The 21615-nt window shown below is 36.1% G+C and overlaps 2 protein-coding genes, 1 long non-coding RNA gene, 1 other non-coding gene and 1 pseudogene across 6 annotated transcripts; 2 read left to right on the forward strand and 3 right to left on the reverse strand.

The window, feature by feature from the left end:
- Positions 1-283: 283 nt before the first annotated feature.
- LOC106412557 (eukaryotic translation initiation factor 4B2) lies at positions 284-2907 on the forward strand. 2 transcript variants are annotated; one of them, XM_048765320.1, is made up of 4 exons: positions 285-1003; positions 1058-1631; positions 1929-2345; positions 2536-2907. In XM_048765320.1, the coding sequence occupies exons 1-4, from the start codon at positions 463-465 to the stop codon at positions 2561-2563; spliced, it is 1560 nt and encodes a 519-aa protein (XP_048621277.1). In that variant the 5' UTR covers positions 285-462; the 3' UTR covers positions 2564-2907. The 2 variants fall into 2 exon arrangements, with proteins under 2 accessions (XP_022564694.1, XP_048621277.1); XM_022708973.2 differs by having other exon boundaries at positions 284-1631.
- A 6476-nt stretch (positions 2908-9383) lies between these two features.
- Positions 9384-9456, reverse strand: TRNAR-ACG. The gene has a single exon. It is a non-coding gene; the product is annotated as a tRNA-Arg (tRNA).
- A 789-nt stretch (positions 9457-10245) lies between these two features.
- LOC106413612 (ethylene-responsive transcription factor ESR1) lies at positions 10246-11570 on the reverse strand. The gene has a single exon (XM_013854354.3). It carries the CDS (start codon positions 11521-11523, stop codon positions 10645-10647), a length of 879 nt encoding a protein of 292 aa, XP_013709808.1. The 5' UTR covers positions 11524-11570; the 3' UTR covers positions 10246-10644.
- A 5754-nt stretch (positions 11571-17324) lies between these two features.
- LOC106413613 lies at positions 17325-18112 on the forward strand (annotated as a pseudogene).
- Positions 18113-19320: 1208 nt separating this feature from the next.
- LOC125591313 lies at positions 19321-21520 on the reverse strand. Of its 2 annotated transcripts, XR_007327261.1 has the most exons (3): positions 21168-21520; positions 20686-21067; positions 19321-20361 (listed from the first exon to the last, which is right to left on the reverse strand). It is a non-coding gene; the product is annotated as an uncharacterized LOC125591313 (long non-coding RNA). The 2 variants fall into 2 exon arrangements; XR_007327260.1 differs by having other exon boundaries at positions 20686-21520.
- Positions 21521-21615: the final 95 nt, after the last annotated feature.

The raw sequence follows: 21615 nt of genomic DNA on the forward strand, positions 1-21615 counted from the left end.
GAGGTTGACAAAAAAAAAATGTTGTTTTATGTGTATCTTTTATTACAACGTGGAATCATATGAGTACATAAAAAGATTACTTCAAAAAATTTAATAAAATGATGGGCTTTAAACAATGACTCGTTTCCTCATAAAGTCAACCGTCACCTTGCTAATACGTAGCGTACACCACAACGTTCTAGCCATTACTTTACTCGTCACTGATAGGTTCGTGTACTACACTGTCCTACACGGCGCGTATGTTATCTCTTTCTCCGTCCATTGCTCCTCCTCCGTTCCGTAGAACCTACAAAACAAACAGAAGGAATAAAAAAAATCCAACTTTTAATTAAATTTTCCTCTGAAAAAATTTCATCTTTTTAATTGATTCGATTTTTCTCACTCGGAGCTCCGGGTTAAGAACCCGGTTATTCAGATCTGTGAAAAAGTTTCGAATTTATTTTGGAAATTGAGAAATCGCCGATGTTGAAACCGTGGGGTGATATCGGCGCGTGGGCCGATGAGGCCGAGCGTGCCGAGGAGGAGCAAGCTACGGCGGATGCGCAGAGCTTCCCTAGCTTGAAGGAAGCTGCGACTTCCACCAAGTCTAAGAAGAAAAAGAAGATGACTTTATCGGAGTTCACCAAGGGTGGTTCTGTTGGATTGACGAGGGAGCAGATGATTCAGCTTCCTACTGGGCCTAGGCAACGCTCTGAGGACGAAATGCAGCGTGGTGGTATTGGCGGAGGCTTCTCTTCTTACGGTGGAAGGTCTGGTGGGGGAATGTCGAGAGATCGAGATGATTCTAATGGTGGTGGGAGGAGAGGTTATGGCGGGTTTGATGATGATCAGAGAGGGGGTTCTAGGGTTTCTGATTTCCCACTGCAGTCTAGGGCTGATGAGGCTGATGATTGGGGGAAAGGGAAGAAGTCGCTTCCGGTGTTTGATCAGGGACGGCAAGGTCGTTATGGTGGTGGTGGTGGTGGTGGCAGTTTTGGTGGTGGTAGTGGTGGTAGTTATGGAGGTGGTGGTGGTGGAGGAGGCAGATATGGAGGTGGTGGTAGTGACAGTTATGGAGGTGGTGGTGGTGGTGGAGGAGGCAGATATGGAGGTGGTGGTGGTAGTTATGGAGGTGATGGAGGTGGATACTCTAAAGCTGACGGGGTTGATAACTGGGGAGCAGGTAAAAGCCACGTGTCTCTCTCAAAACCATCTACGTTTGGGTCAGGTGGTGATCAGGAGGAGCGTCGTCGTCTTGTTCTTGAACCACGAAAGGCTGTTGTTGTTGATAGTGGTGTGAGTGAGACTCTAACTGAAACTGGTGTGAAGACGAGTAAGGCTAGTCCGTTTGGAGCAGCAAGACCTAGAGAGCAAGTTCTTGCGGAGAAAGGATTGGACTGGAAGAAGCTTGACTCGGAGATTGAGGCTAAGAAGGGAAGCTCTCAAACGAGCAGACCATCGAGCGCACAGTCGAGCAGGCCGTCAAGTGCTCAGTCTAATAGGTCTGAGAGCTTAACGTTGGAGAATGTGGTGAAGCCTAGACCGAAAGTGAATCCTTTTGGGGACGCAAAGCCTCGGGAAGTGTTGTTGGAGGAACAAGGGAAAGATTGGCGCAAGATGGATTCTGAACTCGAGCATCGCAGAGTTGACAGGTCTTTTCTTCATCTGTATACTTACTTAAGTTGTTGACTGGTGAACCAAATAGAGGATAGGAAACTGTTGTCAAATGAAGACTTCAGATAGTTTTGCCACATATGCTTAGTGTTTCAGCTTTAGAAATGGAAACTAATTGAATGACTTGCCTAACTTAAGTTATAGTGTATTCGTTGTTTTCTTTTGATGTTGTGTTGTATTGAGTAAGTACATGAGTAACTTATCTGTGATTATGTTGATGACTTTGCCAATTAGCTCACTTTTGATCTATTTCTTGTGAAACAAATATGTTCCAGGCCTGAAACAGAAGGAGAGAGACTATTGAAGGAAGAGATTGAAGAACTTCGGAAGAAACTTGACAAGGAAGCAACCATCACAGCTGATAGCAAAGAATCTCAACAAGAATCCGACAGCAATAACCATAACATAACTGACATTATAAGCGCGAAAGAAAAAGAGCTGGAGTCACTGATCCGTGAGCTAGACGACAAAGTCAGGTTCAGGCCAAGAGCAGTTGAGAGGCCTGGATCAGGTGCAGGCAGCAGAACAGGTAACTATTCCGAAAGACCTCATTCCCGGGGTGGATCAGTTGAAGATGGTAGGAGTGTGGAATCCATGGAAAGGCCTAGATCACGAGGCACAGGTGGTGATGATAGAAGAAACTTCCAAGGAAGCAAGGAACGTGGATTCTTCAGCAACAGGAACGTCGACAGGTTAGTCTTTTAACAAAAGAACGGACTTGCATTATACTACTTGATAAGAATCTAAGAGATGATCATGTAGAAGTCTAGTATCTTGGAAATGATGCTGACATTAGTGTGAAGATCCAAACCTTAGTTATTCCTTGTGATGTTTGTCATCTTTGGATGCGATTAAACTGACATTTTGGGGGTTTTGCCACAGGTCATCATCGTCCAGGGATCGATGGTAAAAGAAGGAGACGGAAGAATGAATGTGGAATGAGATTTTGGAGTTTGGTTCCCATATTTTGAAGAAGCTTTAATAATAAATAATATTTAATAATAAAAGAAAAATTCATCTCCTTTGAATTCAAACCTAATTTTGGGGGGACTAGTTTTATGTTTTTGTATTTGATTCATCTTCGGAAATCGAAGCCTAATGGTTTCTTCTCCTTTTATTATTCTTAATTGTATTTGTTTGGTCTTCTGCTCGTTGAGACAGACTCTGTTCTCTCTCTCTGTGACAATTATTGTGTCTTCAGAATTTTGGAGACAGACTCTGTTCTTCTGTGTTTGAAAATTCTGTTTGCCAACACTGCTGTTTCAGTAGTAAGCAATCGCAAAGCTGTGATTAACGTTTGTACCTTTCTATGTTGGTTGAATTTGGATTCAACACTTTTGGATTCGTTGCACATAGAACTGTAACGATCCGGTTTTTCTAAACCGATATTGAAATTGGTTTGATTATTTAATTGGACTAAACCAAACTAATCGGTAAACCAAAGCGATATATATAAAACCGTATGCATCTCCTTCCTCATGTTAACCTAGCCGACATTTTTACAAGCGGAAACCAGCGGGGCTTTCCATCACCAACCACCATTCGTCATAGTCTTCATCAGAGGATCACCACCGTCATGATCATCTCACCGGAGCAGGGTCTGAGATCCTTGCCGCGCCGGAGCCTTTATCAACCCTCGTCATGACTGACTTAACCGAGAGATGGAGGAGGAACGATCTAAACTGGAGCTGTGGCGTTTAACACCATTCACCACCATCGTTAACCATGAGCCAAAGGAGGAGCAAGCCATGCCACCACGGACTCGTGCCGTGATCACCGGAGTTTTATCCAGCCACCATTATCAAGCCGTGTCCCACCACCGGAGTCATCATCTTCATTATCACCACCGGAGCCGTCGTCATGCCACTGTCATAATCTTGTTGCAATAGATCCATCGATGTTACCATGCTCTTGGCTCACGTCGGATCCATTCAATGGATAGCGTGAACATGCGGATTCTAAGAAAGAGAGAGTGAAACCAGATCCGTCAGCGTCTCGACATTACCAACACCGATCAGCACCATTATGAACCGTGAGCCACTTGAGTCACAGCTCCCGTCGACGGAGTCCAAGAAGCTTAAGCCGTGAGGTTAAGTACCATCGTTTTTGGTTCCTGTGTTGCAAGAAACATATATAACGTAAACCTTATTCTTGCACACGCGCGCAGGATGCAATCATGCAACTTTAGTGTTACTTGTATTTCAAGTAATTAATTCTAAAGTTCGACTGAGTTTTGTTGGACGAGATTCTTGGAGCATTTTTGTGATTCATCTCCAATATTAGCTAAGGTGAGAGTCTTTTCTCGAATTCCTCTTACACGGCTTAGGACCTTGAATAAATATAATTTATTTCTAATGTGTTTCCGTCTACGTGAAATCGAGTATGTTATTGTCTGTTTAGTTTTTAGGTTCTTTGCTTAAACCGGAACTAGGGTGTTAGAGGATTCAACAATGATTGTTTCATTTAAAATTGGTAAATAAAAATAGTTCTTTTATTAGGAGTTATGTGATTGTTTGAGACGGATACAGAGACGGACTTATGTATGCCGGATTGTGTGGAGGTTACGGTCAGCTATAGTCGACCGGTTGACGCGTAACCCAGGAGGTCGATAAATCGTCTACGGGCGTGTGTTACCGAGCACTTGTTCGGTGTGTGTATGAACCGAGCACCTTTTCGGTAGTGTTTTGGCCTGTTAGTGGGCAGCGAGTGTGCACCTCGCTAGGACTGTTGTGTGATCTTTGGGTACTTTAGGTACTGTGTTTGCAACATGTTAGGATTAAATTATATTTATTCGGAGTGCTCTGTCCGGGTCCATGGACTTCGGGTTTAGTATCCCATACCTCACTGAGTGACTTCCTCGTTACTCACCCCTCATTTGCCCCTTGCAAGTGAGACAGATGAATATATGATATTTGGACGGATTTGGTGCTACTGAGCTTTTTATTCGGATTTTATTGGGCTTTGGGTGAGTGTAATTGGGTATATGGGCTTTTATTATACGAGATATTGTTGGTGGCCCGATGTTCTCCGGATTGGAGGTGACGGGTGTCACAATTTGGTATCAGAGCGGGGTTCCGTCCCGGTCTCGACCCGGGATGGCGATTAGGGGATTCGGTTTTCTACGTTTTAAAAAAAAAAGTATAAAATAATTTATATATATAATAATAAAAAAAAAAGTTTGTGAAGTTCTTTTAGCACCATTCTGTCCAGTAATTATTAATTCAATTGTCTCTTTATATGACGATGAGTAAAATCATCGTCATTCATCCTTCGACTAACAGGGTTCTAGCCAGATGTTCAGCAGCAGATGAGTGATTTCTCAGTTCGTCAGTTTTCTCAGGAGTTATCAGTTTCTTTGGTCATGATTCCGAGATTATCAATGAGTGGATATGTGACGTTTCTGCTTCCACCCTACTTCAAGCAATCGTTCCACGAGTTTTCATTACTGGAGATTACATGGTGTGACGTATGAGCCATTGGTTGGCATGTGTTGTTTTGTGTACGAGTATATTGACTATTTTGGAGGTATATTTGGTTTGTGAACTCGTGGAGATCGCTTTTGAATTGGGGTGCAGCAGCTTGCGTTGTGTTGATATTGGAGTTACGCTTAGTTTTGTTTGCCAGTTGTTGGCATTGTTGATTGTTTCAGAGATGTGTCAGTTCAAAACTTCAAACAGCTAGCATGGGACATGGGAGCTATTTATATTCATTGCAGTGTACACTTATGCTCGGAGGACTGATTTTTTTTTGGGGACTCGTCAGAGATGGAGCTACGGTTTCACGATATCATCATTGGAATGGATTGGTTGTCACGACATCTAGTACTGTTGGATTGCCTGAGGGCAAGAGTTGATATTGCTGGAGCTGATGGGAGTTTCTATTGCATGCATGCTACATGCTCAGGAGTTGATATAAGAGCAGAGGGATTTTTGGCGACCATTTTGATGCTTAAGAATGATAAACAGTATGAGCTGCAGGATCATTCAGATATTACAAAGTATGTGGATGTATTTGAGGCCTTTGGAAGGGCTATCACCAGCAAGAGGAGTCTTTCTTACGAACGGGGTTGAGTCAGGGACATCACTAGTTTCACGATCTCTATATCGATTAGCGGCAGCAAAGATGACCGAGCTGAAAGAGCAGATGGAAGACTTATCGGATAAGGATTTTGTCAGACTGAGTATTTCACCATGGGGACCACTAGTGTTGTTGCGATAGAGAAGGATCGGATTTCAGAATTTTTATTGACTGCAGACGTTTGAACAAGTGACCATTAAAGATAAGTGCCGTTTCCGCATATTGATGATTTGTTGTATTAGTTGCATGGAGGTTCATGGTTCTTGAAGATTGACTTGGCATCAGTATACCATCAGATTGCTATAGCTGAGGAGTATTTACGGATGTGGATTTTGTATATGTTATGGATATTATGAATTGTAGTGATACCACTTAGCTCAACAAAGGCACCGTTAGCATTCGTGAAGCTTATGAATGACGTTTTTGTAAACACTTGGATAAGTGCGCAATTGTATTCATCGAGGACATCCTGATTTATTCTTGGAGCAGAGAGGAGCATGTTGAGCAGTCACGGATTGTGTTAGGTAAGCTTGGAGAGCATAAATTGGTTGCTAACGGAGTAGGTGTAGTTTCTGGAAAAGGGAAAAAAAAATTGGATTTTTGGGTCATGTGGTTTTCAGAAGCAGGAGTTGCTAGAGATTCGGAAAAGATTACTACACTTTCAGAGTGATTGAAGCCTAAGATGTATATAGTATGAAGTGTTAATATCATTGGCCTAGAGTGGAAAAAAAAAAAGATGTAGCTACATTGTGTCTATGTCAGACTTGTCAGATGGTTAAAACAGAACATCAAATATTTATGGGATTATTACACAATTTACTTCTTACATATTGGAAATGGGATATGTCGATTGTGGGTTTCCTCATTGGACTATGGAAGTCAATTTTCATGAAGATTAATGTATGAGCGAACATGGACCGTATCGCTAAGTTAAAATCTAGAGGACATGCCCATGACTTGTGCTTAGCTCGCGAGGAAAACAAAAAAAAAAATTGAGGAAATTAAAATATTTACTGCTGAAATAGTTCATGTACAGTAATGGTTAATACTCGAGAATTCAGATATCACCTTATGAAGCTCTTTACGGAAGATCATTCGCCCACATGCTATGATGGACCAAAATTAGGAAGCACTCTAATGTATAGAAACCAATGGTTTAAGGGACGTTGAAGCAAATAAAAATGATCAAGAACAACCTAAAGGAAGAGGGACGTGGAAGTTAAGTTGGATAATTTATTGTACTTGAAATGAGGACATTTCAAAAAGGATCTAAGATTCAGAAGCTTAAACTGAGATATATGAGACTGTACCTTATTCTGGAGTGGATTTGAGTTGTGGCTTATAGATTGCAGTTATCAACAGAGTTGTCAAACTTTCACGACGTGTTCCATGTGGCAGTATTGAGGAAAACTATGTGAGGGCCAAGCATATTTTGCAGCAGCAACCAAGTAATCCATAAAAAAAAAAAAAATGTAGTCACTCATCGAATCTGTGGAGATTACAAAACGACAAGTGAAAGCAGTTCAAAAAATGATGACCATATTGATCAAAGTTCAATAAGAGAGATATAAGATCCAGGAGGAAACCTCATAGATCCAGTCTAAGATGAGGATTGAATATTGAAATTTTATTTTGGAGAATAAAACTAGCAGACGAGTATAGAGACTTGAATTCGAGGACGAATTCCAATTAAGTGGGGAAGAATTGTAACGATCCGGTTTTTCTAAACCGATATTGAAATTGGTTTGATTATTTAATTGGACTAAACCAAACTGATCGGTAAACCAAAGCGATATATATAAAACCGTATGCATCTCCTTCCTCATGTTAACCTAGCCGACATTTTTACAAGCGGAAACCAGCGGGGCTTTCCATCACCAACCACCATTCGTCATAGTCTTCATCAGAGGATCACCACCGTCATGATCATCTCACCGGAGCAGGGTCTGAGATCCTTGCCGCGCCGGAGCCTTTATCAACCCTCGTCATGACTGACTTAACCGAGAGATGGAGGAGGAACGATCTAAACTGGAGCTGTGGCGTTTAACACCATTCACCACCATCGTTAACCATGAGCCAAAGGAGGAGCAAGCCATGCCACCACGGACTCGTGCCGTGATCACCGGAGTTTTATCCAGCCACCATTATCAAGCCGTGTCCCACCACCGGAGTCATCATCTTCATTATCACCACCGGAGCCGTCGTCATGCCACTGTCATAATCTTGTTGCAATAGATCCATCGATGTTACCATGCTCTTGGCTCACGTCGGATCCATTCAATGGATAGCGTGAACATGCGGATTCTAAGAAAGAGAGAGTGAAACCAGATCCGTCAGCGTCTCGACATTACCAACACCGATCAGCACCATTATGAACCGTGAGCCACTTGAGTCACAGCTCCCGTCGACGGAGTCCAAGAAGCTTAAGCCGTGAGGTTAAGTACCATCGTTTTTGGTTCCTGTGTTGCAAGAAACATATATAACGTAAACCTTATTCTTGCACACGCGCGCAGGATGCAATCATGCAACTTTAGTGTTACTTGTATTTCAAGTAATTAATTCTAAAGTTCGACTGAGTTTTGTTGGACGAGATTCTTGGAGCATTTTTGTGATTCATCTCCAATATTAGCTAAGGTGAGAGTCTTTTCTCGAATTCCTCTTACACGGCTTAGGACCTTGAATAAATATAATTTATTTCTAATGTGTTTCCGTCTACGTGAAATCGAGTATGTTATTGTCTGTTTAGTTTTTAGGTTCTTTGCTTAAACCGGAACTAGGGTGTTAGAGGATTCAACAATGATTGTTTCATTTAAAATTGGTAAATAAAAATAGTTCTTTTATTAGGAGTTATGTGATTGTTTGAGACGGATACAGAGACGGACTTCTGTATGCCGGATTGTGTGGAGGTTACGGTCAGCTATAGTCGACCGGTTGACGCGTAACCCAGGAGGTCGATAAATCGTCTACGGGCGTGTGTTACCGAGCACTTGTTCGGTGTGTGTATGAACCGAGCACCTTTTCGGTAGTGTTTTGGCCTGTTAGTGGGCAGCGAGTGTGCACCTCGCTAGGACTGTTGTGTGATCTTTGGGTACTTTAGGTACTGTGTTTGCAACGTGTTAGGATTAAATTATATTTATTCGGAGTGCTCTGTCCGGGTCCATGGACTTCGGGTTTAGTATCCCATACCTCACTGAGTGACTTCCCCGTTACTCACCCCTCATTTGCCCCTTGCAGGTGAGACAGATGAGTATATGATATTTGGACGGATTTGGTGCTACTGAGCTTTTTATTCGGATTTTATTGGGCTTTGGGTGAGTGTAATTGGGTATATGGGCTTTTATTATACGAGATATTGTTGGTGGCCCGATGATCTCCGGATTGGAGGTGACGGGTGTCACAAGAACACTTGAAAGATTGTTTCAGTCACAGCTTCAACATTGCTCTCTATTTATTCAGCTTAAATCTGAAGTTGGTGTACACAATGACGTTCTTCTTTTCATCTCCAAAGAAAAATGATAGAACTGAAAACATTACTCACAAGTAATGAAATGACCCCATGTATATGTTTGCCTTCCGCTTTGAAATTTTAGCTACTTTGGTTCGACAAAAACAAAATCAAAAGCATTTTGGTCATCAGAAATCGTAAAAAATTGCAACTCCACTGGGGATCGAACCCAGAGTCTCTGGTTTCGTAGACCAGCGCCTTATCCATTGGGCCATGGAGTCGTTTTGTTCATGTTCATGAGTCTACACTAACAAATTAACATTATTTTTGTCTCTTCCGATCATGAGCACAAGAACGTCTCTTAGTGGTGAACACATGCAAAACACCAATCCTCGTATACATACCAAATCCCGACGAAATCGAGATAGAAAGAGAAATGTACTCAAAAGGGTTTAGTAAAGAGTGCCTTGATACAAAACTTTCCTAAAAGGGGAAACTCAGAAGAACACACTAGCTCATGGTTGAAGATGCACAGTCACGTACAAGGTTTTTCGCCTGATGTGAAGAGAATCCAGAAGGAAGAAAGGAGTATCATTTTAAAATCAGAGAATATCATTTTGTCGGTCTATCAAGAGTATCATTTTTAAAAAATTTAAAATCAGAGAATATCATTTTGTCGGTCTATATCAAGAGTGTCATTTTAAAATTTTGATTATACTATATGTTACTATGTTTTGAAATGAATACCGCAATAACTACGGAACACGTACATTTGCAAATTTGTGTGACGATACACACAACACCCAAACGCTCATTGCACTGTATACTACTATGGCTTTGAATTATTTATTGATCTTTTGCTAGTAAAGTAAGCTTTTCATATGGTGATAAAACAAGAGAGCACGTCAAGGTGGAGAAGACAGAGACAAACTCTGCCTTTTGGACGAAAAAACGTCTCACTTTTTCATCTGCGGATTCACTTTTAAATAGGTCGATACAATTGCTAAACAAATGAAATATTTTATTCTGTATGTATTAGAAGCCTTAATCGAAAACACTTCATCTTTCATTTAGACTGGAACAATATGATTAATTTCCTTCAACTATCGTATTTGTAACTTTATATTCTTAAAACATCCTTTTTAATTAGTGGTAATTGTAGAACAGCAAATATATACATAACTGTATAGACTGTCAAACATGTTTTAAATACGGAAATGCATGCAGGCACGAAGACCAAAATAATAAAAACTGAAATATCCAAAATAATTAAGCTTTCATATAACTGAAATATCCGAAGAACAGGGATGTAAAGCTTACAAAAAACATGGATACAAGAGTCTTAAGAGATGACAAAAGCTACGGAAATAGCTAAGTTTAACTTAAATTAAGAACTCTTTAGGTAATATCCAAAGTGCAAAAAGTTATATATAATAGAATATTCTAAAATGATGAATATCTAACACATTTCATGATAACCCCCACGCGTCTGATCCATAAGTAAAACCACCGTCTGCAACGGAGCTCATGCCGTAAAAAAAACCGGAGTCACCATCTTGATAACTAATGTTTCCGTAGCAATCTAATTTTGACGTCTCCACCATCGGTTGAAACAAACTGTTGGCGGAGAATTCACGGAAGTTTTTAAGATGTCCAACCATCGGTGGAGATGGCGGTGGCGGTGGTATCAACGGCGGAGGCTGGTTGCGTTTCTTCTTCAAGAACTCTTGAACGATATCTTGCAAGAGACCAGAATCAGAATGTTCTTGCGGGAAAAACTCTGTGTAGTTTTCATCAGCCGAAGAGGAAATGCTTGCCGTTTTTGTCAAGGAGAAAGAAGAAGTGGAGGAGTCGTTAGTCGCTGTTTCGTGAGAGGAATACCATAAGAGAGACTTTGTGTTCATCTTCTGCGGTGACGGTATAGGAGAACGAACGGCCTTCATAGATTTCTTTGAGGAGAATGAGAATCTAGGCTCGGCAACAGGATTAGTAACAGGATAAGTATAGTTGGTCCGAGCCTTAGATCCACGAAACTCACGAGCTGCACAGTCGTAAGCACAAGCGGCTTGCTCCGCCGTATCGAACGTTCCGAGCCAACGTCTCTCCTTCGACGTGGGATCACGTATCTCCGCCGCGTAACGTCCCCACGGCCTTCGGCGAACGCCACGGTACCTTGTCCTGCCAGATCCGGTGATGGTCACTATTGCCTCCTTTGAAGACGGTGTGTTATTAACCTGCGGGGAGTTTGCATCATTGGCAAAGATTCTCGTTAGAGGAATCGGGTCGGGTTCGTAACCGGGTATGAAGGAGTGGGTAGATTCGTTGAACTTTCTTAGGGCTTCTTCCATGTTTGTGTGTTGAAGGACAAAAGTAAGGAGAGATGTGGAAGATCAGATGTTGGTACGTTGACACTCGACAGAGATGGTGCTTCTAGGTATTTATAGATGCATCAAATTGTTTAACACATATTCCCTCTGTTTCCAAAAGAAAAATTTTCTGGAGTTATTTTTTTGTTCCGAAATAATAGATTTTTTAGAATTTGAAAGTACTTTTACTAGTTAATGTTGATAAATTGTATGTTTTTAAGAAAAATTAATTGAAAATATTTGAATTAATTAAATACTATTGATTGATTGTTATTGAAAAATGTATAGTGAAATAAACAATAAATTTAATTGTAAATATTTATTATATTTTTAAAATGCGTGAGTACTCTATAAAATATTTTTTTCAGAAACAGAGGGAATACTTACGTAAAACCATAATTTACTTAGGAAATCAAAAGTTACTTTAGTATATGAATTAGTATTAGTGTAGTTTTCTTTCTTAATTAGGTGATGATGCAAATGGACAAATAAAACTTTTAAAATATTTTTAACTGACCAATAACGTTTTAAGTTTTCACACATTGTAGAAACATTTTACATTATTTTAAAATGACTAGCATAGTAAACGATAAAATCAATTAGTTGAGACTACTAATAAAGATACTAACAAATTAATTCATCAATTAGTACATTCGTTTTCAACCTATATATTAACAACGTGTGTTTACCAATCAAACGGTAATTAATGTACTCCCTCTGTTCCTGAAACTAAGATTTTTTTAGAATATACATGCTTATTAAGAATTTAATAAATGTTTATAATTTAATTTATTTTTTACTTTATTATACACTTTCCAATAACTTTCCACCAATGAAATTTAATCAATTCAAATATTCTCAATTAATGTTCCTCAAAAATATAAAAAAGTACCTTAACAATATAGAAAATCTATCTTTGTGGAACAATAAAAAAATCTAAAACATCTTAATTTCAGGAACGGAAGTAGTATGTTTTTGTTCTAATGTGATTTATATCCTTCAACACAAAAGATGGAGAAAATTAAAAATAAAATTAATGATTTTTGAAAGTAGAGAAAGTACGAAACAAATGATATGCGTAGGCAGCAACACTGCAGTGTATGCCTGACCTCTTGCATGTATTATTGTACGAAGAGGATTTGAGGTTTGTCTAAACGTATATGTATGTGTATATACAAGCTAAGACCATATGTATTTCAAGAACCAGATGCTTGCTTTTTATTTATTGCTTCTGTCAAGAAATAATAAAATCATGCATGTCTTCCCGTGCTTCACGTTACAACAATCCATTATAAGGTGAGTAGTAGGTGTTTCAAAAAAAAAAAAAAAAAAAAGGAAAAAGAAAGTTGAGTAGAACCATAGAAATTTAAAAGTACTATTTGATAAATAAAACAGCCTTTGTACCCGTTGTCCATGCATGACATTGTGTCAGTGGTATAATAATAGTGGTTATATTAATTACTGCAATATGGTAAGCCTAAACCACAAAGGAAGTTAGTTGGAATTGAAAAAGATGATCATTGAGAGAGATTCTTCAATTTTTGGGAACTAATAACATGTTTATCCGGGGTCTTTAGTAAAAATTTTAGTGTGTGGGTCCTCACAAAATTTTTAAGGATCGGTTACAAAAACTACTAATTAAAAATCAATTTTAGTGAATTTCTTACACTGTTTGCGGGTCTCACTGATTTAATACGGACCGCGATTGGTTTACTTTTACGGAAATGTGTTTTTGTGATTTCCAAAGCCACGAAATCAATTACTACTACTTTGGCTCGTGTTGTGAGTTAATTTCGTGTATGTAAATGACCTCTTCTATTTCCACTAACACAGGAGTATTTATTTCATTTTTTTTAACACAGGAGTATTGGTTTGTTATCAAACTGAAAATACCTAAGGTTTGGCTTAAGAATGAGCATGTATGAACTAAATCCAAACCTAGTCGTCTTGGTGAAATTCAAGCTAAAGTGCTAAACCAATTGCTTATCTCATAACTGAACGAATAGAACTTCAAATGAGCTTAACCAACCAAACACACTAAACAAACAAGAAATTTCAGTAATATACATTCAGTTAAAAATCCATCTTAGTCAAAAAAAAAGTATAAACAACTAATAAAAATTGCACTCACTATAAAAAACATAATTCATTAACTAACCAAAATTACACATTTTCATCTATTTTTCTTCCTTCTTCTCTCTATCAACTCTCTACAAAACTATTTTTTTGTTGTTATTTCACAAATAAGTCCAACAAATATTATTTTCAGTTTTTCATTTTTCATGAGAATTGTTATCTTGTTTTGAACCGAATATCACTGATCACAATATATTTACGTACTAGATTAAGATCCGCGTTTTGCGCGGAATACACAGTATTTATAAAAATTATTTTATGTATTATATGTTTTTACATATTATGAAATAATAAATATATATTGAATAATTAAAAGTCAGTAACTATTACATATTATAATTAAATTGGTGCGAACGTATAAATCAATTTTATTAATCCAAACATTTTTTTAAAAAAAAATTGATAGGATATGTAATTTAATTTAAATGATATTAACATACATAGTATATTTTTAGTATTAATGTCTATTTTTTTTTAAATGATATTTTCTACTCATATGTTTTTTTTATCATGTGTATTTTTAATAGCAAAAACTTTAAATTACTGATAACAAAATTTTCATTATGAGATTAATAATTTTAGTAGTTGATAATTTAAAAAAAATTATCAATGTCAGTTCAAAACTTTTATCAAAAAAAATTATTCAAAGTAAATTTTGAAACTAAAATATTTATTTATTCAATATGGTTTATAGTTTAATTTAGAATGATATATATACATATATATATTAAATCTTAATGATTAATTAAATTAGACTTTTACTTATATGATTTTGTAATCATTTGTATTTTGTCATAACAAAAATTTTAAACCATGGATCGCAAAATTTGAATGTGAGGCTTTTAACAGTTTTAGTAATTTATAGTCATTTTCTAAAATTCAAAATATAAAATATACAGAAAAATCTAAATTTTTATAATATGGTTATTGTGTTTTTTTTAAATTATTTTAATAGTTTTAAATTAAACAAATTTGATAGAAGATACATTTTTTATCACATATTTATTATTCAAAATCATTAATTGTCATATATATTTTACCCACATTAGGTAATTCCGTAATTTTTATTTAAGGAAATAATAAATGACATTAATAATGAATTTATGGTTAGTTTAATAAAAAGTTTATTATATAATTAGATGGACCAACTTATTTCTCTAATAATTCTAAAAATCATCCTAGTGATGTTATGTAACTACAAAAAGAAATTGTAATGTTTCACAAATAATATATAAGGCATTAACCGCTATAATATATATTTGCTCCTTATTTATATCGCACGGGACATCATCAAGGGTGAAGCTAAATTTTTTTTTGTAATGGGTGCATCTGTCTATAGAAATAAAAATATAAGCAAAAGATGGCCTCGAACTCGAAACATTATTGGTGCACATGAGAGATTTTACCACTATATCTAGCACAATTTCATTGATTTTACATATAAAACTGTAAATATTGATATTTTAATGGATGCACATGCCTCCATAGTATATGATGTACCTTCTCCCTTGGACATCATAACATATTTCTTGTTGGATTTTCTTATTCTCCATTAAAGAATAATGTGAGAGTATAGTGTAAGTGTGTAACCAGTCGAAACATGATTTGATAGATTTCGAAAGAGGGAGTAATGGTGTGGGTCGAGAAAAGAAGATTTTTAACGACAAAGAAAGAGAGTACTTTGAAAAAAACAAAAACTGTAAATTCCATCAATCAAGTTTTCTCCTTGAAACGCGGACTTTACTTTCATCAACCTAATTCATTCTTCCAAGAACAACAACAATCATGTTAAAAAAAAAACAGAAAACTGAATACATATTCTCTTGAAATAATGATCATTGATCAGGGATAAGTAGTATAAATCAGATTTCTATATTTGTTTTGTTTTCTTAAGGAGAAATTCCTCTATTATATGGAGTATTAATTTATTTATCGAGTTAAATTGTGATACAAAATAGGTTAGAAAAATGAAAAAGTGAGTGACCTTTTGAGCCATCAGAAAAGATCATTCTCATCATTTTGCCCCCTATGAATTTATGATGTGTTCCCTGCGCACCCATGCGTTGCATAATTATTACTCCCTGATTTGACTATCGAGATTTTTAAATTTTAACCTATATATTATTGATTTATATATTAATTTATAGCCAACCATCATTAAATGCATACACACGCTGAGTAATACCACAATTTAGTTTTCAATACTTCATCCGTTCTTTAATATAAGTCGTTTTAAAATTGTGCACACAAATTAAGAAAATTATTAATTTTTTACATTTTCTAAACAAAAACATAATTAATTATTTACCTAACCACGAATCAACCAATAATAAAATAGAATGTATATTATCATTGGTCATATAACATTAACTGTTAATAAATTTTACATAGAAAACCGAAAACGTCATATAATTTAAAACATAAAAAAATTTCTAAAACGACTTATATTAAAAAACGGATGGAGTATAAAAATTGGAAAATTATAAAATGATACTGCTCATAACACTTATGAAGTGTTTTATCATTTGAGAAATCCAGCCACAAAAATTAAAATTGCCAAAATATATTAGATTAATCACTAAACCAAAAACATATTCTTGAAAACATGATTTTTAATGTAAGGTGTTTACAATAATTAAAAGATTACAGTTAATCGACCCCATTGATGATGTATGAGTATTTTTAAGAGAATAAATTGAGTTTTTCATATATGCATTAAAGTTTAGGGAATTTGCAAGTTTACGTTGGAGTCGTTTGAGATTAGAGATAACATATTGAATTACAAAGAGAAATGCTACCAGTCTGGAACACATCTACATCTACACACATTCGTAACTAGCACTTCACACTCGAACAATGTTGAAACAATTGAACAGTAGCCGATTGAATGACAGCATAAAACGAGAACTAGAAGTTACATGGTTGGTTTCGGATTCAAACTGAAACTTTGAATTATTGGAAAATCTTGGTACCACCGTTCGACATGATATACCTATATGGGTTACTGTTAAAGGAACTTAGGTACGTAGTATTGTCGCAACACGTCTATATATAAAACTAAGATTGAAATAATCGAAGGTTTATTTATAAGGAATTAACGTCTGAGTAGTAAGATAACCACTTCTCATTTCAAGTTTCAACCTTTTGTCAATTAGTGTTAAGTACACAAGTATCATTGTTATTAAACAGTATTGGCAGGTTTTGCTTAGACTTTGAGAAGATAGACCAAACTTAGAGTTTGTCGTTTTGAGAGTAATTATACTAGATATCGGTCCTAATCTATATACGCTTGCACATCGTCAATTAGTGTTTGATATACAAATATCATTGTTATATTAAACAGTAGTGAAGATTTTGGTTATGGTGCTAATTAAAAATCATTTGTTTGATATGTTGTAGGTTTTGGTTGGTCTGATAAAACTTTTTATTTAAATAAGTTTTTAGAAATACCTTATAATAAAATGTTGATAATAATAAAGTTGAGTAGTATAATAAAAATTGGAAAGGGGGATAATGATTTGCCAAACTCAGAGCAAGATCAACACTTTTTGGTTCTGATCAGATTGTCTCCTAGTATCAATCTGTTTTATCGTCGTGCGTGATTTGATTTGAGATCTCTGTGATGTATTTGATTTAGGTTTCGTTGATGCTGTTATCGTTGTGATACATTTGGTTTTGATCTCTGTGTAGGTTTCCAAGTTTGTCATTCGTTGGGAGGAGGAACTGGATCTGGGATGGGAACGCTTTTGATCTCTAAGATTAGGGAGGAGTATCCAGATCGTATGATGATGACCTTCTCTGTGTTTCCTTCTCCTAAGGTCTCCGACACTGTTGTTGAGCCATACAATGCAACGCTCTCTGTGCATCAGCTCGTTGAAAACGCTGACGAGTGTATAGTTCTCGACTATGAGGCTCTCTACGACATCTGCTTCCGTACCCTCAAGCTTTCTAACCCCTCCTGTGAGTAAGACTCTGTATACATTAACCTTAATGTAACGTTTGGGTCTTGACTTGTTTGTTTTGTGTGATTTGCAAGTCGGTGATCTGAACCATCTCATCTCGGCTACAATGAGTGGTGTTACATGCTGTCTTCGTTTCACTGGTCAACTCAACTCCGACCTTAGGAAGCTCGCTGTGAACCTGATCCCTTTCCCAAGGCTCCACTTCTTCATGGTGGGTTTTGCTCCGTTGACATCGAGAGGATCACAGCAATACAGTGCCTTGAGTGTCCCTGAGCTGACCCAGCAGATGTGGGATGCGAAGAACATGATGTGCGCTGCGGACCCTCGTCACGGACATACGTTACTTAACTGCATCCACTGTGTTCCGTGGAAAGCTGAGCACTAAGGAGGTTGATGAGCAGATGATGAACATCCAGAACAAGAACTCATCATACTTTGTGGAATGGAATAATTTCTAAACGTTTATAATAGAATTATAGACACTTATAATAGCTTTATGAATATTTACTTCTAAATGTTTGTAAAGATTTATAAACTCTTATTAAAGATTTATAAACTCTTGAAAAAAATTATTAACTCTTATAATATTTTATAAACCTTAATATACAGATTTATATGCCTCTATAAAATTCTATAAGACTTCATAAAAGAATTACCTTTTGAAATACTACAAATCCTCGTAAATGATTTTATAAACCCTTATAAATAATTTTAAACATTTTTATAAATGATTTATAGACCCTTATAAAAAGTTTCTATATATTCATATAAATGACTTTAAGACTTTATAAATGAATTACCTTTCTAAATATTTATAAATGATTTTATAAAACCTTATAAATATTTGGTATATTCTAATAAGTGATTTTATAAAGGATTTCTATATTTTCATAAATGATTTATAAACATTTATAAATTATTTGTCATCCTTATAAAGCCTTATAGACTGATTTTATAAACTCTTATAAAGTCTTATTAATTGTTTTATAAACCATTATAAATAATATTTTATTTCTCATTAATAATTTACAAACATTTTTAATAGAATTATAGACACTTATAATAGCTTTATGAACATTTTACTTCTAAATGTAAAGATTTATAAAATCTTATAAAAGATTTATAAACTCTTGAAAAAGATTTATTAACTCTTACAAATTGTACTATGAAGATTATTAAACTCTTATAATATTTTTATAAACCCTTATATACAGATTTATAAGCCTCTATAAAATGTTATAAGACTTCATAAAATAATTACCTTTTGATATTCTACAAATTCTTATAAATGATTTATAGACCCTTATAAAAAGTTTCTATATATTCATATAAATGATTTTTAAGACTTTACAAATGAAATTACCTTTCTAAATATTTATAAATGATTTTATAAAACTTTATAAATATTTGGTATATTCTTATAAGTGATTTTATAACGGTTTATAAATCATTTATAGGAATATATATAAACTATTGATAAAGGTTTATAAATGATTTCTAAATTTTCATAAATGATTTATAAACATTTACAAATTATTTATTATCTTTATAAAGCCTTATAAGGATTTTATTATGATGATATAATTTGATATGGTTTCTCTGCCTCTTCTTTATAAAACAATTATATCATTTTCTCAGATTTTCTTAGCAAACAGAGGTACATCATCAACATCATCCACAATCAACTAAAGGATATATATATAGACTCGGTAAGGTTCAATCATGATTCATGAGCAAATCTACACTCAAGAACAATTCAACATCCAGAAATATTCTATAATTCACCACAAAACAGTTAAGTCAGAGAGAAAGAGAAGCAGAAGATTCTCACTGCAGGAGGCAGGCCGAGCAGGACGATGGACGTAAAGCAAGCAAATCTTCTTACTGGAGAAGTTTCTTGCCGCCCATAACACCATCGTTTTGCTCCTCTCCACGTCTTCCGCCACAGCCACGAAGATCGTCTGATCCACATTTAAAGCCGCCTCCGGAGACTTCTCCAACACTCCCCATTCTTCTTGGAGACACTCGCCAAGAACGCAACGATATACAGCAAACTCAATATCCCCACGAACCTCTGGATGTTATTAATTGTGCTATGAAGATTATTAAACTCTTATAATATTTTTATAAACCCTTATATACAGATTCATAAACTTTTATAAATATATTTATAAAACCTTATAAATGATTTATAAGTTCTTATAAATAGTTTTATAAACCCTTAAAAGAGGTTTCTAACATGCAAGATAATATAGATTAGCTAGAGCCCAAGCTGCAGCAAGACTACCTTCCTTTCCCTTGTATCAGAACTTTGCAATTGATCAACCTTCTCGGTGGGAAGATAAGGGACAGTTTCATCCATCCTAGGACCAACAGAGCCTCTCCCACGTTTGTTCCTGTCATTTACAAAGAGACTCAGAAGATGAAGGAAGCTAAAGGTAACAGAAGCTATAGCAAATAGACATATATACAGTGATCGGAGAAAAGACTCAATCTCATCATCATCATCCAAGTACAATCTTTTGTCCGATGATGATTGATGAGTGATATTTCTCTCCTCATTAATGGAGCTACATCTCTTATCCAAACTCCTTTTCGAGAAACTACTACTCCGCTTCATTTGGCTACTGCTGCTGCTGCTTTCCTCTTGATTTTCTTTTGAGCCTTTCGTTTTCTTGCTCCTGAGCCTACCACATCTCATTGGTTTCTACCGCTCTGTTTGCTGTATTATGGTCAAGAAACATGCAAGAGATTAGAGTAAATAATTAACATGTTGAGCTACATTGAGTACTAGACAGACACGTAAGTCACAACATTGAACTGTTAAGAAACGCAGAACCCAAAACAAAACTTTCAGATGCTGCCAACTTTCTTATTGTGAATCGACCATTCACCAACAATTAAACTAATCCTCTTCCAAAAACATACAGCTATTGCTTCAACGAACAAAAGAATATCACACACTATAGCAATGCAAAGGCTTATCCTTTTCAATCTCAACTTTTGTAAAACGAAAATAAGTAAAGGGTGGAAAGAAAAGCATTACATTGTTGAACACCAAGGACAGTTGCTGTGAGAAACCTCGAGTTAGGTCGATGCCTTACATTAGGCTTCTCAATATAAGCTCAGGTACCATCTTTTTCAGCTTGTCTCCTCAACTCTGCTGCTTCTCTCAACAGAACCAAAGCTATTCGATTTTCAGTTTCCAGATCCATCAGCACAAGCGGGCTGTTAAAGTAACCAAACACTCAAAATCTGATATAGAAAGCCTGAAAATTTTCTGCCACGAAACTTGTGGAAAAGCTATGGTCTTTGTATGTGAGAGAGAGAGCAAGTAAAAAAGTAAATGGAACAAAATCAACAACTGAGAAACAGAGGTTTCGCAATCAAGGAATCAGAGGAGATTAGTTCGCTAAAGGGAACAGATTCTGCAATTTAAGACACAAGAAGAAACAAAAAAAAAATGTCAAGGATTGTTCAATAAGATTTAAGAGAAAAACAAGAGTCAATGATGAAAATGGTGATTACCATTGTACATCGAAGCAAATGTGTGCTGGCAGGGTTGTGGCTCTCATATAAGCTTGAACACAGCTTCTCGCGAACTGAACATATCAATTACATTACTAAATAACTTAGATTTACAAAGGGTTATAAAGGGTCTTAAGTTGTCAAAAACTCAATGTTTTCACAATCAAAACTGTTTATCTTAGATCGACATGTACAAATTAGAAGTCTAAAGCAACCTTGTTTGATTTTTCGACTAGAGTAACCACAAAATCGAAATTTCGCAAAATTAATCGACACAAACAAAAAAAAGGAGAAATTAGATGCATACCAGTTGGGAATCTTGTACAGAAGTAGGATTCGACAGTGTGAACCGCAGAGAACCGGTGGAATGAGAGAGAGACGGTGGATCTCCGGTGAATCGGAGGCAGAGAGGAAGAAAAAAGATCGTGAGAGAGAGAGTAAGAAAAGA

Source organism: Brassica napus, chromosome C8 (genome assembly GCF_020379485.1).
Source record: "Brassica napus cultivar Da-Ae chromosome C8, Da-Ae, whole genome shotgun sequence".
Taxonomy (NCBI): domain Eukaryota; kingdom Viridiplantae; phylum Streptophyta; class Magnoliopsida; order Brassicales; family Brassicaceae; genus Brassica; species Brassica napus.

Bases quoted from the DNA above. Each gene is read 5' to 3' on its own strand.
- LOC106412557 (XM_022708973.2), top strand. From the start codon at position 463: ATGTTGAAACCGTGGGGTGATATCGGCGCGTGGGCCGATGAGGCCGAG. The intron at 1,632-1,928 runs GTCTTTTCTTCA...AATATGTTCCAG, and splicing joins GAGCATCGCAGAGTTGACAG to GCCTGAAACAGAAGGAGAGA. The intron at 2,346-2,535 runs GTTAGTCTTTTA...GTTTTGCCACAG, and splicing joins AGCAACAGGAACGTCGACAG to GTCATCATCGTCCAGGGATC.
- LOC106413612 (XM_013854354.3), bottom strand. From the start codon at position 11,523: ATGGAAGAAGCCCTAAGAAAGTTCAACGAATCTACCCACTCCTTCATA.